The sequence below is a fragment of the Hippopotamus amphibius genome, chromosome 7, assembly GCF_030028045.1.
Source record: "Hippopotamus amphibius kiboko isolate mHipAmp2 chromosome 7, mHipAmp2.hap2, whole genome shotgun sequence".
NCBI lineage: Eukaryota > Metazoa > Chordata > Mammalia > Artiodactyla > Hippopotamidae > Hippopotamus > Hippopotamus amphibius.
In genome coordinates, this window is record NC_080192.1 from 130,780,591 (window position 1) to 130,800,295 (window position 19,705).

The window sequence follows — 19,705 nt, forward strand, 5'->3', positions numbered from 1 at the left end:
GTGGACAAGCTTGGGCTTCTCCCATCTCCTCTGCACTGGGGAGGGGGCCCTGCTTTCTGCCCCTTCACCAGCTTCTCTCTCTGCTTAACTCCCTGGATCTGGGGCCTGTGTCAGCAGAAACAGCTGTTTTGATGTTAAGTGGTACAGTGCTACAGTCAAGCCTGTGATCTCATCCAGTCCTCCTCTATGCCCAGTGATTGTGGTACTGTCATCCCATTTTCCGGATAAGGAAAGGAAGGCTCAGGAAGTTAACACAGCTGTTCACTCTGCCTCAAAGTATCTTTGGCATTTCCTGTCTTTGCCACCCATGGAGGCCGGGGCAGCTGCAGAAGGTGGCATGAGGACAGACAGCTCCTCAAGATGGGGGTCCAGGGAGGGGTGGGATGGGAGGAGAAGCAAAACCCACAGGAAGGGGCTGCACACACCCCACCGCCTGACTCCGCAGCCCTGAGAATCCTCGTGGCCCCTCTCCCTGGGCCTACGAAATCTGAAGTCAAAAGAGACAAGCCTCTTTACTTCTGGTCAACTTGGACTTTGCTTTTGGTCCAAAAGCAAGAGGGAGCAGGTGCAGCCTGGCTTCTCTCTCCCCGGACACGCACGTAAAAATACAATAGCCTTTCTGCAGCTCAAGACTAGGCCCAGTGTCTGTGCTTTAGAGGCTCTCTGACCACCCTCCTGGCCACCAAAAATCCCTTGTGGAAGAAGGTAGGGGCTAGAAAGAATGACATCAATAGCCTGCACCTCTGTTGTGACACGCACAGCTGGCTCACGCAGTGCCGGTGCAGTGACATTGGACTTCGATGGCTCACAAGGTCTGACGCTGCTCCCCACGTCCGCCCGTGGATTAGCTCAGGGGTTCCAACCCAACAAGAACAAAGGCTCAGGTATTTTATAACAGGATTCAAGTGAAACTAAATCTCTGTTCCCCCCTTATCACTTTGCACACATAAAATCTATTTTAATTAGATTTCAATATATAATCTTAAGAAAAAGAAAAAAAAAAAGAAACCCTACAGATTCCACCCACCCCCAAATCGTTCTTCGCGAAAGAAAGGTTTATCTTGTAAGTTTCTTAAGAAAAATCTATATGTGCTCCATGCATTGAAATAACACTCATTACAGTGAGCAGCATGCGAACCGGCTTCTCTAGTCAGAGGTGGGAGACAATCGCTTGACCTATTGCAAATCAAGAAGTCTTTCCACATCGCCTTTATTTCGCAACCGGTTAAGTTTTAAATGAAAGCCCCAATGCCGTTTTTTGGGAAGGCAGACTAACAGAGCCCCAACTGAAATTTCAGCTCAGTCGATGGAAAGATAATTACAAGAAACAAGATGTGAAATTTAAAATCAGGGCACTAATGAAGTCTAAAAATACCAGTGGCCCATCCTTCTGGCTGGCAAGACCTGTTCTTCGTGGAGGGGATCTCTCCGTAATTACTCAGCCCTGCGAGAGGCCAGGTTGTCATGTCAAACAATAGTAGGAAACATGGCGGGACTTTAATGAGCTAGATCTTGAGGAGTTCTATGGTGGATCCTATTATAATGCTGGGCAAGCTTTCAAACAGAGAACAGGAGAAAAGGAAAGTTCTTTTTTTTCTGTAAGTAGAGTTCTGACTAGTGTGGATGCTCTCACGCAGGGCCTCCTGGTTCCTGCTTGGAGCCTGCCGCCTGTCTGTCACTTAGGAGTGTGAAATCAACTGGGCTTCGGAGATGTAAAATCCCTAGGGGCAAAATTAAGTGACCCAAATCCGCACCCACGTGGTCTCGTCAGGAAGATGATTCTCACGTAGCAAGTTTCAAAGATTTGGTTTCAAAATTCGGGCTTCTTATTTTAAAAAATATGCAGTTGTTTGACATTAGATCTGACAGACAAATTATAGCTTTAGCAATAAAGGCTTTTAAGATTAGAAATGAAAGGAGAAATTACCAAAAAAAAAAAAAAAAAAAAAAAGAAGAAGGAAAAACCCACCCAGGCTTGGGCTGGGAGGCATCTGCGTGTGCACGCTTCACTGTCTTTCTTCACTGCGGATACAAGGGGATACATCAGCCGACGAGGGCCGTAGATAGAGAAGCGAGTTCAGTGTAATTTCTGGGGAAACAGCCAGCTCACGGGACACCTATGGGATGTGATGGGCAGGTCACCGTGTCACCGGGGGAGATCTAGCTAGGTCACCAGAAGGCGCAGCGGTGAACACGTTCTGGGCCCACAGCGTCCCTGGCCCTCACCTGGTGCTGAATGCACAGCAGAGGGGCTGGAAGAGCAAAGCCCATCGGGGCCTCCTCTTTACTCCCCTCCTGTCTGTGGGCTCAGGCCCACAATGAGGATGGTTCACGCTGTCTGACCCCACATGAAGTTACAGGAGTGGCTCTGAGAGGGGCTGCAGGCTCAGCGCGAACAGGGCCCAGCAGGGACCTGCCTCTACCACCTATCTCTTCTTGCTCTTGTGGACTCACATGCCCAGCAGTGATCAGCTGCGCCTACTCCTGGCAGCTTCGGGGAGGTGGATCCCAGCTGCGTGCTAAATCCCAAAGCAGGGATCAGTCCCATCTGGGCTGGTTACCTTTTTGCACAGAACAACTTTTTTTCCTAAGTGCATGCCTGACATGGGCAAGTCAGCAAGACCTTTCATCAGTCCTAGGAGGCTCTCTGGGTTGGGGAGGTGGGATGGGGTGGGGATGGGGTGGGTGCCCCTCCCCCTCACCATGGTGGGGAGAGGGAAGCCCACCCAGTGCCTCAGGCTTTGGCGCAGCCTTGAGAGCAGCTGGGACAAGCAGTACGCAATGTGTCAGAGTTGGCGGCCTGTAAACTGCGAGTAAGTTTTTTTTTAAAGGGAGAGGGAACTTAACCAAAACAATTCAAACAAACAAAAAAATCAATTTAGTCAATTTAAAAAAAAAAGATCTTAAACAAAGCAAGCGTTTACCAAAATTCAGATGTAATTTTCTATAATTTCGTCTTTTAAAACTAGTGCTGATTTCCAAAACAAAGGCAGTCCGGGCGCAATCCGATTGGGAATTAAACCCAACGGAGAGCCAGACACGGCTTTGTTGTTGGGACGCTTGACAAGCCCTGGAAGTTGCTCGAAGGGATAGAGATAGAGAGCAGGCTGGACGAGAATGGCTGGTTGGAGTCCTTGCTCTGCTAAGACTCTGCTCTGCAGGCACCCCACCTCCTCCCCAACCCCTGCCATCTCAAGGGGTTGTAAGCAGGGGGGCTGAGACATCACGCCCAAGGTCCACACCTCCTAGACCGTCTGCTCCCCTTTCAAAGGAGGCCTGGATGCCCAGCAGGGCGGACTACCCGTTACGTATCCTCTTGCCCGCACCCAGGTCAAGGCCTGGCTGCCTCTCCTCTCCGCTCAGCAGGAGCAGAGGACGGGCTGACGGGACCTGGGGGGGATAGACAAGTCTGGGGCAGAGAAGCCCCGCCCGCCTCAGCTGCGGGGTCCCCGCCTCGTGCATTCCGGCTGGCCAGGTCCCTCGGACAGGCGTCAGGAGTGAGGCTGGCCTGCTGATGCGCTGTGCCCTAACCCTCCGGCCGGGGCCCAGCCTGGATCCACGTCCCATGCCTTCCCTCCCCAGACTCTGTTTCAAGGATCTGCCTTGGAGCTCCCTGGAACGAAAACGGCCCTGGGCTGGGGGAAGGGGGTTAAGTGTAGGCCAAGACGGGAGATGCTCTTTCTTGGAGACTCATAGAGCCACCCACGGGTGCTCGAAACAAAGCATTCAACTGGCTCAAGATGGTCCTGGAGTGTCCCCGGGGCCTCCCTGCACGCTCCTGAGCTGCTGTCCTCTGACGGCGTGGCAGTCGGTGCTTTTACGGTGGGGTGGGGGGTGGAGAGGGAGACACAGACAGTTCATGCTCTGGCTGTCCTCACGCGTGGAAAATGGAGAAAGCCCCCAAAGGGACCGTTCTAGGCGCTCTAAGAGGAGCAGGGGATGCCTGCTCACTCTGCACGTGGCCTGGCCTTGGGTCAGAGGGGAGAACGGCCCGGGGCTCGGGCTGAAGGTAAGACCCCCTGGACTCTGCCGGCTCCCCCCCCCCGCCCCCTTTTCCTCGCCCACTCCCGCTCCCCCATCTTCCTGGTCCTGCCCTCCACCTTCCCCTCTGCCTCCTCGGTCTGAGGCCAGGCTGCTTGGGCAGGGAGGCCTCGCTGCAGCTTGGATGAGACCAGTGAGGGACTGCTGGAGAGCACAGGCGCCAGGAACGGGACTCCTGTCTGCGCTGTGGTAGCGGGCGCACGGCAGCGGGGGCGGGCGGCAGGACTTACCTTTGGGGTGCCCGGGGTCGGTGAACTCATACTTCCCCACGCCAACGGTGCGGAGCATCTGCAGCCCGTGGGCCGAGTCTGACGTGGGGGGCCCGTTGGTGGCCGGGGCACCGCCGGGGAGAGCGGCAGACGGCTGGGCCGGCGGTGGTGGAGGCAGCGGGGGCCCTGCCATGTGGCCGTTGCCCACAGCGGCGGGTCCCGGGCGGGCCACCTGGCCGACGCCGGGCAGGGTGGAGACAGCCAGGGGCTGCGGGCTGGCGTACAGGGCCTGGGCGGGCATGTTGACCACCACGCTGCTCAGTGGCTGGGAGGGCGGCTGTGGGAGCGAGTAGTGGCCAGGCAGCAGCGGGAGCTGGGGTCCCACGTGGGGAGGCAGCGAAGGGGTCACCCCGATGACCGGGGCCTGGACGTTCACAGCCGGGCTGAAGGTGGGAGGCTGGGCCACTCCATAGGAGTGTGCGATCAGGGCGGGCTGGCTCCCGGCGGCCACTGTGGTCACCCACGGCCCTGTGCCTGCAAGGGAGATGGAATCAATGTCATCCGCCAGTTACGTATCCGCTCAACAAACACCGCCTGCCCCCCGGCCCTGGGCTGAGCGCCGGGGTCACAGAGGTGAACAAGGGACCCGTGTCCAGGAGCTCACAGACTAAGAATCTGTGATGACAGCGGCACAAAATAAGTGCTTTAGGAGTATATAGACATGGCTACGGGGGCTCAGAGGAGGAAGCATGGTCTTCCGGGGAGAGGCTGAGAGGCAATAAAGTAGAGAGGAAAAAGTGGAGACCTTCAGAGAGACCTGGGTTCACGTCTTGGCTCTGTCACTCACTACCTAAGAGCCCTGGGCAAGTCTCTTATCTTCTCTGAGACTCCTTCCCCTCTGTCAAATGGAACTAGCAACACCCACCTCATAGGTCTCTTGGGAAGAACTGAACGACAAAAACGCTCCCGAAATTAGCTGAGTGTCTGGCATGTGTTAGATGTTCCATAGATGTTTGTGTTTTTGCTTCCTGTCTGAGAAAGGTGGGGAGAAAGCTGGGCTGTGAAGACAGTAGATGTTTGCTGGGCAAGGTGAGCGTATTAGAGCCTGGAGCTGTGCAAATGTCCTGTGGTGCAGGAAGGGAGAACCGGTGGCGGGGGGCGGGAAGGCTGGCAGGAGCTGCTCTCCACGGCCTTGCTGGGGGGGCCAGGCTTTGTCCTAAGCAACCTCTGCATGGCCAGCCCTGGGGGGAACCAGAGAAGTCCATTTTGGCCTTTAAGGAAATTTTGGCTGAACCAGGAGGTCAAACACACCTCCTGAGATCCAATTCAAAACGCAAAGCCAGCCAGGGCCCAGGTCAGGCAGAGCAAGGCCCCTAAGCTCAGCTGACACTGAGGTGACCCAAGCGGGCTTGTGAGTGAAACTGGAAGATGCTGTGACAGGGAAGGCCAATCTGGGTCACCTCTGATGAATAAGTCTGAGTCTAGGACTCTGTCACCTGAATGCCACCTTCATCGTCATGATGCCCCTGGAGTGGCAGTGTAGATTGAGGAAGGAGACTGGGAACCAGGGGCTACTCAGGACCACCAGTCCCAGAGGCTAGAAGGTAGCGCTTAGAGCTCTTTCACAGAAATACAATTTCAAGGCAGGGCAGGAGCCAAGATGGCGGGGTGACTTCCTAACCACCCGTGGGTACTGTCTCTGAGTGGTCTAAAGGGGGAGCCACTTGGCATGGTGGTGGAGAGCCAGGCTTGGTTTCAGACAGAAGGCACTGTAGTCCCAGGTCTGCCCGCACAAGCTGAGTGACCTTAGGCAAAGCCTTCCCTGAGCAGTTTCCTCATGTGTAGTGGGACGATAGGGCCAACTTCCTAGGGTTGCTGTGAGCAACGAGATGACACACAGAGCAAGGCACACAGTAAATGTACAGCAAATAGTTCTGGTTTTGATAACGAGAGAGGCTGGAGAAAACTAGAAGCTGACAGTGTCGGTGAAGCAGTGCCAGCAAAATTCTAGAACGGGCTGCTAACGGGGATTGTCCACAAGCCTGAAGAGCAGGAGGTGGTATCAGTGTGAGCTAGCCTGGTGTCTTAAGGACAAGGCATGGCATCTGGAGCTCAGTTCTCTGCAGGATTAGCCAGGGAGCCTGGAAAAATACATCAGAACTTCAGAGCACAGCGCTCTCAGATAACGCTGTGGTGGACATATAGAGATAGGGCCTCAGAGGTGATTGATTCATGAGCTGGTGAAAGGCCCAGAGGATGCTGGAGACATAAAGGGAGGTCTCTAGTGATGTGCTCACCATTTTTTTAATCAATGATTTGGATGACGACATGGAAGATAAACAACCAAGTCTGCAGGTGACATCATATTGAGAGGGTTAGGTACAGGTCGGCAATAAAAGCAGGAACCTAAAAGATGCTAAGAGTCTTACAGGAAGACGTCGGACAACGTCTTGCCCTCGGGTCCCCACACCCAGCTGCTTAAGCCAGATTGTGAGGAGATGGACAGGGGTCGGAGTAACCACCTTGACAATCTTGGGGTCTCGCTGTTGAGAGAGCATGTGATGTGACTACCAGCAGAGCAGAAGTGATGTAAGGCTGCAATGATCAAGGTAGAGGGGCTGAAGGAAGAAGGGGCTGCAGACCACTTGTGGGTTCTGTGTGTTGGGTTCTGGGAGCTGAGGGATGCAGCGCGGGGAACAATTCCCAGGAAGGCTAAGGCACTGGGAGCCGTGGGCTTAAGGGTGTGGCTGAAGGACCTGGGGTGTTCATCCTGCAGAAGACTTGGAGTGGGGATGAGTGGGGCTCTTCAGATATCCGTAGGGCCGTGGTGTGGGTGGCCAAGTCCACGTGTTCTGTGTATCCCAAGGGGAGGTCTGGGATCCACAGGAGAGGACAGGGAAGGTTTTTGTTATGGATTGAGGCTTCCAAAGAAGGCCTGAGGTGCTATAGGAGGTGGTGAACCCCCAGTCCCCGGGGGGTTGGAGCCTCTCAGTTCTCATGTAACTGTTGGCAAGGCAAGACCTCACTGGAAGGGGTGACTTTGGAAATTTATGAATCAGAGTACTGAGGTTTGGGAATGACTGACTGTTCAAAATACCTCGAAGCAGATTCAGAGTCACTCCTATAGTGTCACTGTCACTCCCTTGTCCTCCCAATACTCCCAATACTTTCTTGAGTAACAGAGAAAGGGGTAGAGACCCAGCGACTGCCCCGGGAATTACACACAGTCCCCCCCCCGCCCAGCCCCCAGTGCAGCCTGAGGTTCAGGCTGCTGCAGGCTGTGGGTCAGGACCTGCTGAGGAGCCGGGGCACCCAGGAGGTCTCGGACACGCCTCCCTGCTCCCCCCGCCCCCCGCCCGCAGTGTGGGTGGCTCCGTCTGCCCTGAAGCACACACCTGGGTTGTCGCTCTCCCTCATCTGTTTGGAGGGCGGCTCATCAGTGTCCCAGGGCGTGGACTGATTGACGGGCGTCTGCCCCCACCGGATGCTGGTCGTGAGTCCCTGGGACTGATTGTCTGCTTTGGAGATGCCGGGGGCCTGGGGAGAAGCAGAGCGGGAGGGTGAGCACCGCCTGGCCGGGGTCCTGCCCTGGCGCCCCTCCCCCAGCGGTACGCCCGCTGCCTGAGCCACGGGGCCAGCGGCAGAGACGTGGCCCTGCGTCCGGGCCCATGGGGGACTCGCAGGGCACTTGGGTGCAGTAGCAGCAGCCGTGGCCTCTGCTAAGCTCCCGCCTCCAGGAACACCCAGCCTAACTTGGTGCCTCCCCCACCACCTGAGCTATTAGAAAGGAACGAGCGTTCTGTGCTGTGAGAAATAAATCTCTCTCAGCTCTTGGGTCACTCATAAACCGTACCATTATGCACGGGCACGTGTTGAGCACCAGCTGTATATGCAGCCCAGGCCCAGTAGCACCATGTGCCCGGCCCTTTGACACGTGAGAGGACGGCTCTCCAAAGCATTGCCGTCAGGCCCCATCCTGCTTCCATACCAGCCTCCAAGGCCTCAAACATCCCACTCCTCAGGGGGGGCACGGGAGGGTGGGGACTGGGGCCCCTGGGAGGACAGCGCAGGTCCTGCCACCAGGGCCGAAGGCAGGGCACATCTTCACTGGGACCCTAGGCTGCTCCCTGCCGGAAGCAGGCAGGCTCTCTGCTCCAAGATTTCACTTGCTAATTTAGATATTTAATGAAAACAAACCTCAGGGCGAAAACAGGAACAGCATTGGTCTCCCTGAGCTACCATCTTACCATGGAATATTATATAGTCAATAAAAATCATGTTTACAAAGCATTCCTAATGAGGTGGCAAAATGCTTACACTATAATGTGAAATGAGAAAAGCAGGACATAAAATGACACAAATCTTACCTTGTTGTGTAAAATAATATGTACAGGAGGGGAAAACCCCCAAATATTACCAGGAGTGTCATTCTTGGGTGAAGGGATTAAGGGAAACTTATTTTTTTGTCTACACCTCTGTATTTGCCAAATTTTCTCCTGGGGCCATTACCATTATTTATAATATTATAATATTTATAATAAGCAAAAAAAAAAAAAAAAAAATCCAAGAGACACGTTGGAGCGCCTGGTACTAGGATGTGCGCAGGTGAGCGTCTCCAGAGAGATGGTTCTAGGAGGAGTGACCACAGCGTGCAGGAGTGTAGCCAGAGCTCAGCCAGGTTTGGGGTGAAGGTGAGGTGGGGTGGGAGCACAGACAGCTGTCCACTGGGGACAGTCACGGAAGGTCCAAGTAGCCTCCAGGGGCACCTGCTGGCCTCTCTCAGGGGGGCCACAGGGCTCTCGACTCCTGCTGGAAGAGGACCCAGCTGGTGGGGGCGCAGCTCCCCCTCCTGGGCATCTCTGAGCCGCGGGACTCTCCTCGCCAGGCCGACGGGAGGGTGGACGGACTTACTGGGGTTTTGATGCCAAATGCAGATGACAGACAGCACCTGCATCAGGGCCTGCTCGGCGGAGGGGCGCGCATCCTGCCGGGACCGCAGGCTGCGCTGAGCTAATTGCATTAGGCGGCACTTTATCTCTGGCCTGCGTTTCAGAGGCTTCGCGCCTGTGAACAGCACAGGAAACAAAGGAGAAGCGTGAATCTCCTGAGGAAAGAACAATTCCGTGGACAAGCCTTCTCATCAGAGGCCTCTGCCCCGTCCCTGTCGGTGGGACAGATGGGAACTTAGCGTACAGGCGAGGGGGCTGGGGCTTCGGCCACACTCACCAGCAGTCTTAGGGAACGTAGGAAACAAAAGCGTGGCTCCTTACAGCGTTCTCTAAACAGACAGCTTTCCAGGGTGTCCCGCCTGCAGCCCCCTCGGTGCTCCCGGGCTCCCGGGGGGCGGGTGCGCCCAGACGCGCAGAGGGTGCTTTCCTCGTATTGGGGCCTCTGGGGGGAAGGCGCTGGGGTGACGTCCCATTCAGGCCCTGGTTGGGGGGAAAGGCCGCCCCCTCCTTCACGGGCACTGCAGCGACGGCGCCTGCCAGGAGGGGGCGCTGCAGCCCCTCTCTGTGGCCTGGAATTCCCGCAGGCCTCCCAGGCCGGAGGCAGCTTTGGTTTCCGGGTCCTCCTTCAGCTGCCCTTGGTCCTGGCTGAATCAGCACCCACGCCTGTAACGTGACAGGGTGGCGAAGGGCCCTGTGGACTCGGAGGCCCTGGGCCTGGCCCTTACAGCCGTCACTGCCGTCGGACGGCGTGGTTGGGGTCTCAGGCGCTAAAACGTCAGGAGTTCTGCGTTTTGCCCTAAAGTGGGGGGCGTTTCTGAACTCGAAAACGTGCACACTTTTCCTCAGGCCCTTGATTCCGGAACACTCCTGCCCACTCGCTCCCTTGCGCCTTTGCTGGTCATTTGGTTTGCTCTCCAGTAAACTGGGCCCTCGCTCGGTGGCCGGCCCTGCCCGAGGCCCTGGGGATGCGGTCACTGAGACTCAGCCCTGCCCTCGAGGGGCTGCTCCCAGCTACACAAACGGTGACCCAAGCCACACTCCAGGAGGATGCTGGGGGTGCAGGGGGTGGGGGTGCTGGGGCGGGCCCTGGGCTCCTGGGCGACGGAGCTGTGCCTACAACAGGCCTGCTGTCTGCCTGTGTCTCTTAGGATCACCACAAGTGAGTTCTTATGTACAAGAAAGAGGTTCTGCTGTGAGAAGGAAAACAGCCTATTTTTTTTTCCTTTAGGAAAGATAAATAAGGACACTCATTCTATTTGGCACTAGCAACTTCTAAAGCTATGAGCAACTTGAAGTTCAGGACTTTTTATTTATTTTATTGAAACAAAGAAATGAACATTCCTTCCTCACTCCTTCCAGAAAAAACACGGACACGGGTTGTGCGCTCTGCCGAGGCGCCTGGACGCCCAGGTGGTGAGGAACGTTGCGGCTGGGGATGTGAGTCAGCTCGGCCTGACCGACCAGAGCCCAGTCCTCCTGCAAAGGGGTTCCAGGCCCAAGGTAAACTCGAGGTCCCCAGGTTCTGGCGGCTTTTGGGGGACCGTGTGCAGGTCTGCACCTCCAGCTTTGAACTTGGCACCTGCTAAGCCTTTCCCTCTTGGATCAGAGTCCCCAAAGGTCCACAACTCCACCAAAGGCTCTCCAGGCCACTCCCAGCCCAAATGCCAGGCCTCCTCAAGTTTTATTTCTCCCCGCCGGGGGGCTGCCAACCCAAGAATGCACAGACACCAACCCAGAGAACAGCCTGGCAGGCGGAAGAGGGCAGGGCTGAGGGAGCCTCCCCCTCCCCTCCCACTGCCATCACCGAGGACATCAGTGAAGCCATGAAGACATCTGGCCTTTCCCCAGTGTTCCTGGCCTTGCTTCTGCTCCTGTGACAGGTTGGCACTTCGGCACAGAGGGGCAGCCGCGGAGAGCCCTCCTCCTGCCCGGCGCCTCCAAGTGGCCCTATCTGCCCATCGTCGGCCGAACAGGCTTCTCTTGGCTTCCCTTTAATGAGATGCTAATGGGATGCATCATTAACGCAGCAGCTTTTAAACCCCGAGCTCTTGTAAATTTTCAAAGGTCACATTTTTACGGTGGCTGACAGCATCCTGCTTCTTTCAGCGGCTGAAGAACACTAAGGACCCTGATCCTTTATGGATGAGGCTCTCTGTGAGGGGCGCCATGGGCTGAAGCGCCTACCGGTCGGGGGGCTGGGAAGCGCCACCTGTGACAAGCCCCCCCGAGGCCCCTGGGTTGTGCTCTGTCAGTGTGGGGAGAACCAGTTACACGTTGCCTGCAGAGCGGCACTGGGGGCCCCGCTCTATTTAGGGGACGGTGTGTGGGGCCGCAGGTGGTGCACGGTACGAAGATGCCTGGCAGTGGGGGCGGGCGAGGGGCTGACACTGCCGGGGAGGCGACAGTGTCTGTCCTCCCACGGAGCACTATTTGCTCACCAGGCAGTGCACCTGTGAAGCTGTGACAAGCCCAGAAGGGCTGCTCTTGCTCATTTGTCCATCCAAAGGGAGCCCGTTTTTCTACTTTACGCAAAGGTGCCACATAGGCCAGGAGCATCCCAGGTGGTCAAAGAAGTTTGAAAGATGATGGGATGGGATCCCCCGGGGGCCTGCTGTGCCTCGCTTGTTCTCACCCCTTGCCCTGTGCACACAACGATCACAGTCTTGGGGCACTGCCTGTCAGGGCCAGTACTCCCCTGTACTGGTTGGTGGGCTCCAGGACGGCAGGGACCCACACGGTGCCTGGCCCAGCTGCTCCGGCCTGGTATAGGTGCCCGGGGAAGGCAGGGTCTCTGAGCTACAGGGTCGGCCAACAGTAGGAGCGTTCATCACTGTCGGTTCACAAATGCATGAATGCCCGGTGTACACTTCAGGAAAGGGGAATGAAGTGGGTAACGGAACAGGATGTGGAATGGTTTAGTGCACCTGGAAGCCCGATGCAATGAGTTCCCCTCACTGGGGAGATGATGCTTCCAGACTGTGGGGGCCTCTTGTGCTGGGACCCCCAACACCATTGCCCTGGATGCTGCCGGAGGCTGCTCAGAGGCCTCAGGCCCCGACCCGCTGAACCCCTCGCCCACTGCCTGAGCGTAGTGGGAGATGTGGGATGCGGAGGTTGACTCCTGCCTCGGTGGGGCTGAGGGAGAAACTGGAACTCATCTTCCTCCACTGCTCACCCAAGGGCATCAGAAGAGGGTCCATCAATGGAGCCTGAAAGTTAGGGAGGGCTGACGTTGGACCACCTAAGCTGGGCAGGATTCAACAAGGCAGATGATTCTGGCCAAGGTCACCACCAAAGGACCCCACAGCAGCTGGTACATTTCCAGCCTAGAACCAGTGCATAGAGGCAGGCACCAGGGTCTATTTCCGGGGCTCATGTGGGCCACCTCTCAGGGGAATGGCAGTGCCAGCGTCCAAGTCCCTCCCCTGGAGATGAACCTGCCTCCACACACTGGAGCCTGCAAGTCTTGACACTCTTGTCACCTGTGTGGTGTGACAGTGCTGGCGGGGACTGCCATCTGCTGAGCTTCCTTGGGTACAGCTGCCCTATCTTCACAGCAGTGAGCCCCCTCCCCCACGGGAGCCCAGAGTCCCCCAGCCCTCACCTCGCTTTAATCCATCAGACAGTACTCCTGTGCTCACTCTGGGCCAGAAGCACCACTGGGCACCAAGGCGCACCCCAGCAGAGTGGGGGATTGGGGGTGGGAAGTGGCCTGGATGAAAACAGAAGCAGCAGAGGGGACAGTAGGGGGAAGCTGGAGCTGACCGCACCCTGAGCTTCACCTGCAGCCTTGTTTTTATCTCACCGCTCCCCGGAATTCCCGCTTAACTTGGAAAAGATAAGCTTTGGAGAGACAGCCCCACAATCCTTGGCTCTGGATTCTGAGGGCCCCTTCTGACAAGGGACTGCGGATGTGACCTGAGCCCTGCAGTGGACCTTTGGCATTCTTTTCTGACTGCCTGGCTCTTTTTGGACACCCTCATCTTGAGGTGGAAGCCAGAACACGTGCTCTGCCAGCTTCCCTTGCCACTAGAGCACAGCCACGTGCCTGGTTGCTCAGACCACGGAGGTGAGATTTCGGTCTGGGGGTTGGACAGTAAGAGGAAGCCAGCGCAGATCCAAGTCCACACTCTTTGGAGGTTGGTGGCAGAGGCACACGGATTTGGGAGCACACGGATGATGCATGCTCTGGTGTCCTGGGCCAAGCATCAGTGGTGAATGCTCTCCTTTCCTTTTTCTTCTTATTCTGAAGGGTTCTCAGGGCTCCTCTTGTAGGTTCCTAGCAGGGCTCCTAGCAGACGTGAATGCTCAGGCCTCTCAGACCACCAAGCCCTGGGTTGCCCTGGGAATCACCTCCTGGCAGCTCCAGGACTGAGCATAGCTGGGCAGCCTACTCCCTGCAAAGACTGGATGTTTTACCTCCTTTCAGCACCCCTCTCCCTGCAAAGCGCTTAAGGGCTTCATGGTGCCCAGGTCCACCTATGGGGACTGATGGAGGCCAGTTTTTGGTAAACTTATTCAGACTGGGGTGTTGGGAACCTCCCAGGGGCCCTTGTACTACAAAGGTGAAAACCCAGGAAGGCAATTCTTACTTAAAGGAACGGCGTTCTAGTGGTGGAAATTCAGGCCCGGGGTGGGGGAGAGATGGTTTGGTGTCTGAGTTTTTAGATTACAGCTCAGGGGTTTATACCTGGACGGCTGGCTTTCTAGGACTTGCAGGTTATCCACGAGAGCATGGCTTCCAAGATCACACAGGTAGAGAGCATCGACTACCTCTATGGCAGGGGCCCTCTGACTTATGTGAGGGCACGTAAGAAGGTTCTGGGGGACGGTTGTTAAGAATTCGGGCTTCAGGACCCCACCTTCAGAGCTTCTGATTCAGTAGGTCTGGGGTAGGGGACCCCAAAATGTGGCTCTTGAACAAGCCGACCAGGTGGTGCAGTCTATGGACCTCACTCTGGTGGGGGCAACGACAGTCTTGACGTTCAAGTTCTCAGACCCCTGTGCCCCATTGTGGGGAACCTAGGAGCTGCCGCTGCCGGGCAGGTCCCGATTGGGACAGATTTTTTGGTCCTGTGCATATGTGGCTCATGGGAGTCAGACAGGTGACACTGTTTTCATGGACTCCTATTCCCAGTGTAGGTTCAAGGGTTCAGAAAAACCTGTTGACAGACACCAACGCTGTAAGTCTGTGACCTCTGGGAAGAGCCAATGACATACGTCTCTCAGTTCTCATCTCATGATTGATGCTGAACTACAAACAAGAAAATAATCGCAGTTATAGCCCCACTTGGGGCTGGAGGAGGCTCTCCCGAGCCCCTCCTGCCCTCACTAACCAGGCTGCCCTCTCTGGCCCCCTGAACCCAGGCCGCGCCCTCAGCACCCCCGTGACAGCAGCGCCATAATGTGCTCTGGAGCCGATGAAATTTCTAATAATACTAACCAATGATGTGTTAAATTGAGACACTTCTGGCTCACATGCCGGAAACGGCACGATGGTTTAAAGGACCAGTGCTTACCTTTCTCTATCAATTTGCTGCTAAATTACTGCTTTCGGCGCAACTTACAGAAAGGTAATTCTTTATTTAAATTTTAATTTCAAACTTGTCATTTTAAATATATATTCAGATTCCAATCATATTATGGAATATGATGATGTCTCTGGAGGGCAAGTGTTCCTGCCGGGAGCTGGGTGGGGGCAGAGGATGCGATGGGGGAGGGGGGAGGGAGCAGAGAAAGGGGGTCTCCACCCCTAGGGAGCAGCGTGGCAAGGGTAGCCGTGTGCTGGGGTGGGAGACAGCGCTGCAGGGGCCAGTGGTCAGCCTCTGACCTGGCCCTGTGATCCCAGGCAAATACTTGTAGTTGAAACCACCAACCAGCTCCTGTGCCCTCTCTCGTGTACTGGGTCACCATGAAGACCTAACCAACCCCAGCCACAAATGGATGCAGGCACAGATGAGACAGGGCTGCCCAGGCTGCCACCATCCTAATGGCTGACATGGATTGAGCGCCTTCTGCATGCCAGGCACTGGCATGATGTGATTTCTTTCCCTGAGGAAATCACGTTCTCACCTTCATTTTACAGATGAGAATAAGAAGTGCCAGAGAACTTTAATGACAGCTAGAGCCTGCCAGGCTGGGGGTGCTAACCCAGGCCTGTTCTATCCTAAGACCCTCAGAAGTGCTCTGTGGTGGCCAGAATGTTCCCAAGGCCACCTCTCTCCAGCCCACCCCTGCTGTGGTTGACACTCCATACATGGGCTTAGTCACACAAGGCCATGTCCACAGTACCCTATTGGGGTTACACTTAAAATTCCCTCCTCTGGTGTCCATAGGAGTACCAGCCATGGCCTCTCCTTCCCCCACTGTGTCCAGCCCAGGTGGGTCTCCTGCTGTGACCCTGACAGCACATGGGGGCTGGGGAGCCAGATCACTGGCCTTCCATCATCTTTCCCACTCCCTCAGACCCTCTAGACCCTAACCCACCGCAGATATGTCCCACAACTCCTGCCAGTGAGGTCCCAGCTCCCTCCAATGGGGCCAGTTCTTCAACTCAGACCAGGGCGGCACAGACGGACACCTCCACTCTTCTCCAAAGCTGGCAAACACTCCCTCCCTTCAGGTCCCCTCTCCCTTCAGCACTCTACACCCCTTCTCTGTCCATCTCCATCAGCCCCTTCCCCTTGGCTTTCCATCACGAGCACTTCACCTGCCATTCCAGCATCCATCTGCCTTCCCCGTCCTCCCTTCCCCCCTTTTGTGGTTCATCCCCTCCATGGGATTAAGGACACCTGGTATCCACTCTTGTTACCCCTTAGCTTTCACTCTTTAACTCTCCCCACCCCTGCACGTCAGTGAAACCCTCTCCTTTAAATGGACAGTCACCTCCTAATGCCAGGCCCAGTAGCACCTCCCCATGCTCTCTCTGATCCCGAACACCAGCTTCCTCCTCCTCCTTACGTGAAATCGTCCCTTCTGTTTCTGTATCAGTGCTTTTCCTGGTCATTGTGTTGTTGACTGGCCTTTTCTCGTGCCAGTTGTCCAGTGTGGATGTGCCCCAGGGCTCACGCCAGCATTGCTCTAGCCCTGGCCCCTTCTCTCTGGTCTGTTTGGGCCCTATCTTCTTCCATAATTATTTTTCTGACATGAAACATCTGTGCGGTAGCCATTGTCCCTGGTCGAACCCAGCTTCCTATAGTATTCTGGAAGTATATTTGCTTTTCCCTTTTCCAACATCAAAGTCTATACTTTGGAAACATTGCTGCTGAACGTTCAGCTCAGATGGCCTCCCTTGCAAACGTAAAGCAACTGCGGCTGGGGCTGGTTTTTGCACCGCGCTCCCTCGAGTGCCCTGTCCAGGCCCCCAGCCCCTTCCCCCAGACCCCCTCCCAACGGATGGGCCTTGCGGACAAAAGAAACGATAAATCTGGCAGAACCTTACAACTCAGAGCTTTCAACTTTCCTCTAACAACTTTTAACTGCAAACTTCTTAGTCCCATTTCCAAGTAACTTTTCATCCATTACAAAAACCCACAAATTTTTCAAAGGGCCTTTGAAATAAGATCACCTAGAAAAAAAAGCCCATCACAAACGAAAGTCTTTGAAAAGAAAGAGGCCTTTCCTGTGCTTCGGCTCGCCTCTGATATCCGTTTCCCTTTCATTCTGCTGAAAGGTGCAGGGCAGGCCTGGCCCTCAGCAGACGCCTGTGATGTGAGGGGGCCAGTGGCCCAGATGGACGGACGGGGATGAGGAGGAGAGCGAGGGGCACCTGCTCGCAGTGCTGGGCCGGGCCTTTCATCGCCCCCTTCAATCGGCCCTCATGGCTCCCCCGACAGCCGTGTTCCTTGGAAGCTGGCCGGCCTGCTCAGAGGCCCAGCCGCCCTGCCTGTTCCTGCTCAGTTCCGCACGGGTGACGATGCAGCTCCCTCTGGAGGGCGGCGACCCATCTTCATTCTTGTCGCCAGAGTGGGTGGGAAGGTAGGCAAGGCTGGGGCAGACCGGCTCTGATCTGTGATGGACGTTTCCCAGATGCCGGCCCTGCAGGCGGTGACTCTGGGACCACCCCTCGACCTCCCAGCCTCAGAGCCTGTGACCCGCCCGTCCTCCCCGGGGTCGGCTTCAGACTCGCAGACACACATCACACAACAGCCATGTCCAGGAGCCTTTGTTATCTTCAGATTTGAAGTCTTCAGTGAATCTGGTGAGGAAAAGTCCTCTGCCCGGGGCGGCTGAGCTGAGAGTGGGTGCGGGGATACGCGTGCGTCTGTTGCTGACCGGCCTGGCCCTCAGACGCCTGCCCTCCGGGCGCCTGATAGAATTTGGGACCAGGTCTTCCTGGAGTTGGCTCTGAACCACCCCAGGAAGGGGAAGCAGCAGGCGCTCAAGAATAGCTTGGCCAGGGGCTGGCCTGGCCCCTCTGCCCCACCAAGGCCCTCCCGGCTCCTCCCCAGAGAGCGTTCTAGGATGAACTGTGCTTTCCTTGCATGGAGGACCCACCGGAGCCAGAAAGAACCCCAAGAATGAGCTCCAGCCGACCGTGTGGGGCTCCCTTGGGGTCCTTTCTTCAGCAAGGACTGAAGAACAGCGCACTCCTACTCCCATCCACTGTCCACCTTTTGAGTTGTGGGTCTGGAGGAAGCACTCCTTGTTTGTTGTTGCAGACAAAGGCTCGCTGGTGAGAGGGGAGGGTTCTGAGTTCTGAGCCCTCTGCCGTGTGACTCTCTGGGCAGAAGTTGACTGAGAGCTCGACTCTCACGCCTGGTAAGACGGTCCTGACACAGACATCTTCGGCAACCTCATTAGAAGCCTAAGAAAAGAGAGGATTGTGGTAGGGTCACCCCGAGGCCAGGCAGGACAAAGAAACAAACAACGCAGCACAAACGTCGCTGCAAGGCGGCTCGTCAGACGGGGCCGCACAGCCGAAGGAGCAGTTTCACTGCCAGGACTTCAAGACTCTCGGAAGCAAGTCAGTGCCCGAGTGTGCGTCTCAGGACCAGAGCCTAGATTCTGGTGAAGTATAGGGCTGGGAGCCTGGTAGGCTGACCAGCTCTGCAGTGGAATCTTCCAGAAACGCTCGACGAGGGACTCAGTTGACATCTTCCCAATGCCCGTGTTTTCTTTTTGCTGTCTCCTGCCCAGGCTCTCTGTAACGAGCACAGTGTGCGGCCGGGCAGGGTCTTGAGGGAGGGGTGTGCCCTCTGGCCATGGTCCAGCTCAGCTATGTTAGTTCAGAATCGAGGCAGTTCAAGTGTTGTTTTGTTTGTTCGTTTGTTTGTTTTTAAAGGAAATGGCATCGTTCAGCTTCAGCCCATCATTTTAGGTTCCAGAAAGCTTTCAGGGGCAGACAGATTCTGTCTATACTCACTGGAGGTCCAGGTGTGAAAGGAAAAGTGGTAAAGTCCTTAAGAGGTGGTGGAGGGGGCAGGAGAGACAGGGAAGCAGGCCCTCTTGGGGTAGATAGACACATAGGCTTCTCCGGAGAGCTGGAGGAGGAGCTGGGCTCTGGGTGACCAGAGCAGGGTAAGGCTCTGGCCCTGTCCCGCCTTGCAAGAGAATGAGGCAGGCACTGTACCGACCCCTGGGGCCCCTGGGCCTGACCCACCATGGAGATGGCCTGAGGGGCTTTCTGCCTGTGGCTTCTTGCCGTGGATCCTGGGTCAGGGAGAGGGTCCCAGACAAACCCCCTCCACGGGCACCCCTTCCTCAGCAGACTGCCTGGGCTGATGCGTCCTTCCTTTTACCGCCTTGCAGTGCTGCCTGAATACCGCAGCTCCATCCATTTGGTGCTGGGACTCACGGCCTCAGATGCAGCATTCATTCGCTCATTCATCCACCCCACGCTTACTGAGACGCTATCGAGCACGCGAGACAGTGATAAATAGCCTCTGGCCTAGGGGAGTGCGTGGGCTACAGGAAAAATCGTAATTATAACAGCCAATATCGGTCAGACCCTTAGATGTGCCAATTTACAACCCTCGAGTCCCAAGAGTTCTTTGAGGCCATGATCAGTGCGTGCACCTCCGTTCCCCACTGCATTAGTCAGCGTGGGGCGTCATGATGAAATACTATAGACTGGGTGACATGACAACAGAAATTCTCTCAGCCCTGGAGGCTGGAAGTCTGAGATCAGGGTGACAGAGTAGCAAGGATCTGGTGAGGGCTCTGTTCCTGGCTTGCAGAAGGCCACCTTCTTGCTCTCTCTTCATGTGGCAGAGAGAAAGCTCTAGTCTTTTCCTGTTCTTACAAGGACACTAGTCTCATCATGGGGGCACCCATCCTCATGATTTCATCTAAACCAAACACTCTCCCACAGGCCCCATCTTTAAACACCACCTCAGTGTGGGTTAGGAGCTCAACCCCATGCATTTGCCAGGAACATAGTTTAGTCCTTTGCACCTGCATAGCTTGCATGCATGGATGCTGAGAAAATGCTTGCCGAGTTGAATCGAGCTCTATCTGCCTGTCGTTTCTCTGCCCCACTTTGTGCACCAGACCCTGGGGGGTGTT

General features: G+C 55.9%; 1 protein-coding gene across 4 annotated transcripts in view; it reads right to left on the reverse strand.

Annotated features, from left to right (window-relative positions):
• KLHL29 (kelch like family member 29) overlaps positions 1–19,705 on the reverse strand; it is a 310,874-nt gene that overhangs the window by 59,855 nt on the left and 231,314 nt on the right. For 3 of the 4 annotated variants that reach the window (XM_057741376.1, XM_057741377.1, XM_057741375.1), the window contains 2 exons: positions 7,646–7,787; positions 4,272–4,784 (listed from right to left, as the gene is read on the reverse strand). In XM_057741376.1, the coding sequence (XP_057597359.1) occupies positions 4,272–4,784; positions 7,646–7,787 (655 nt within the window). Of the gene's footprint in view, positions 1–4,271; positions 4,785–7,645; positions 7,788–9,161; positions 9,315–19,705 lie in introns of all 4 variants that reach the window. The other variant, XM_057741378.1, reaches the window with a different exon arrangement.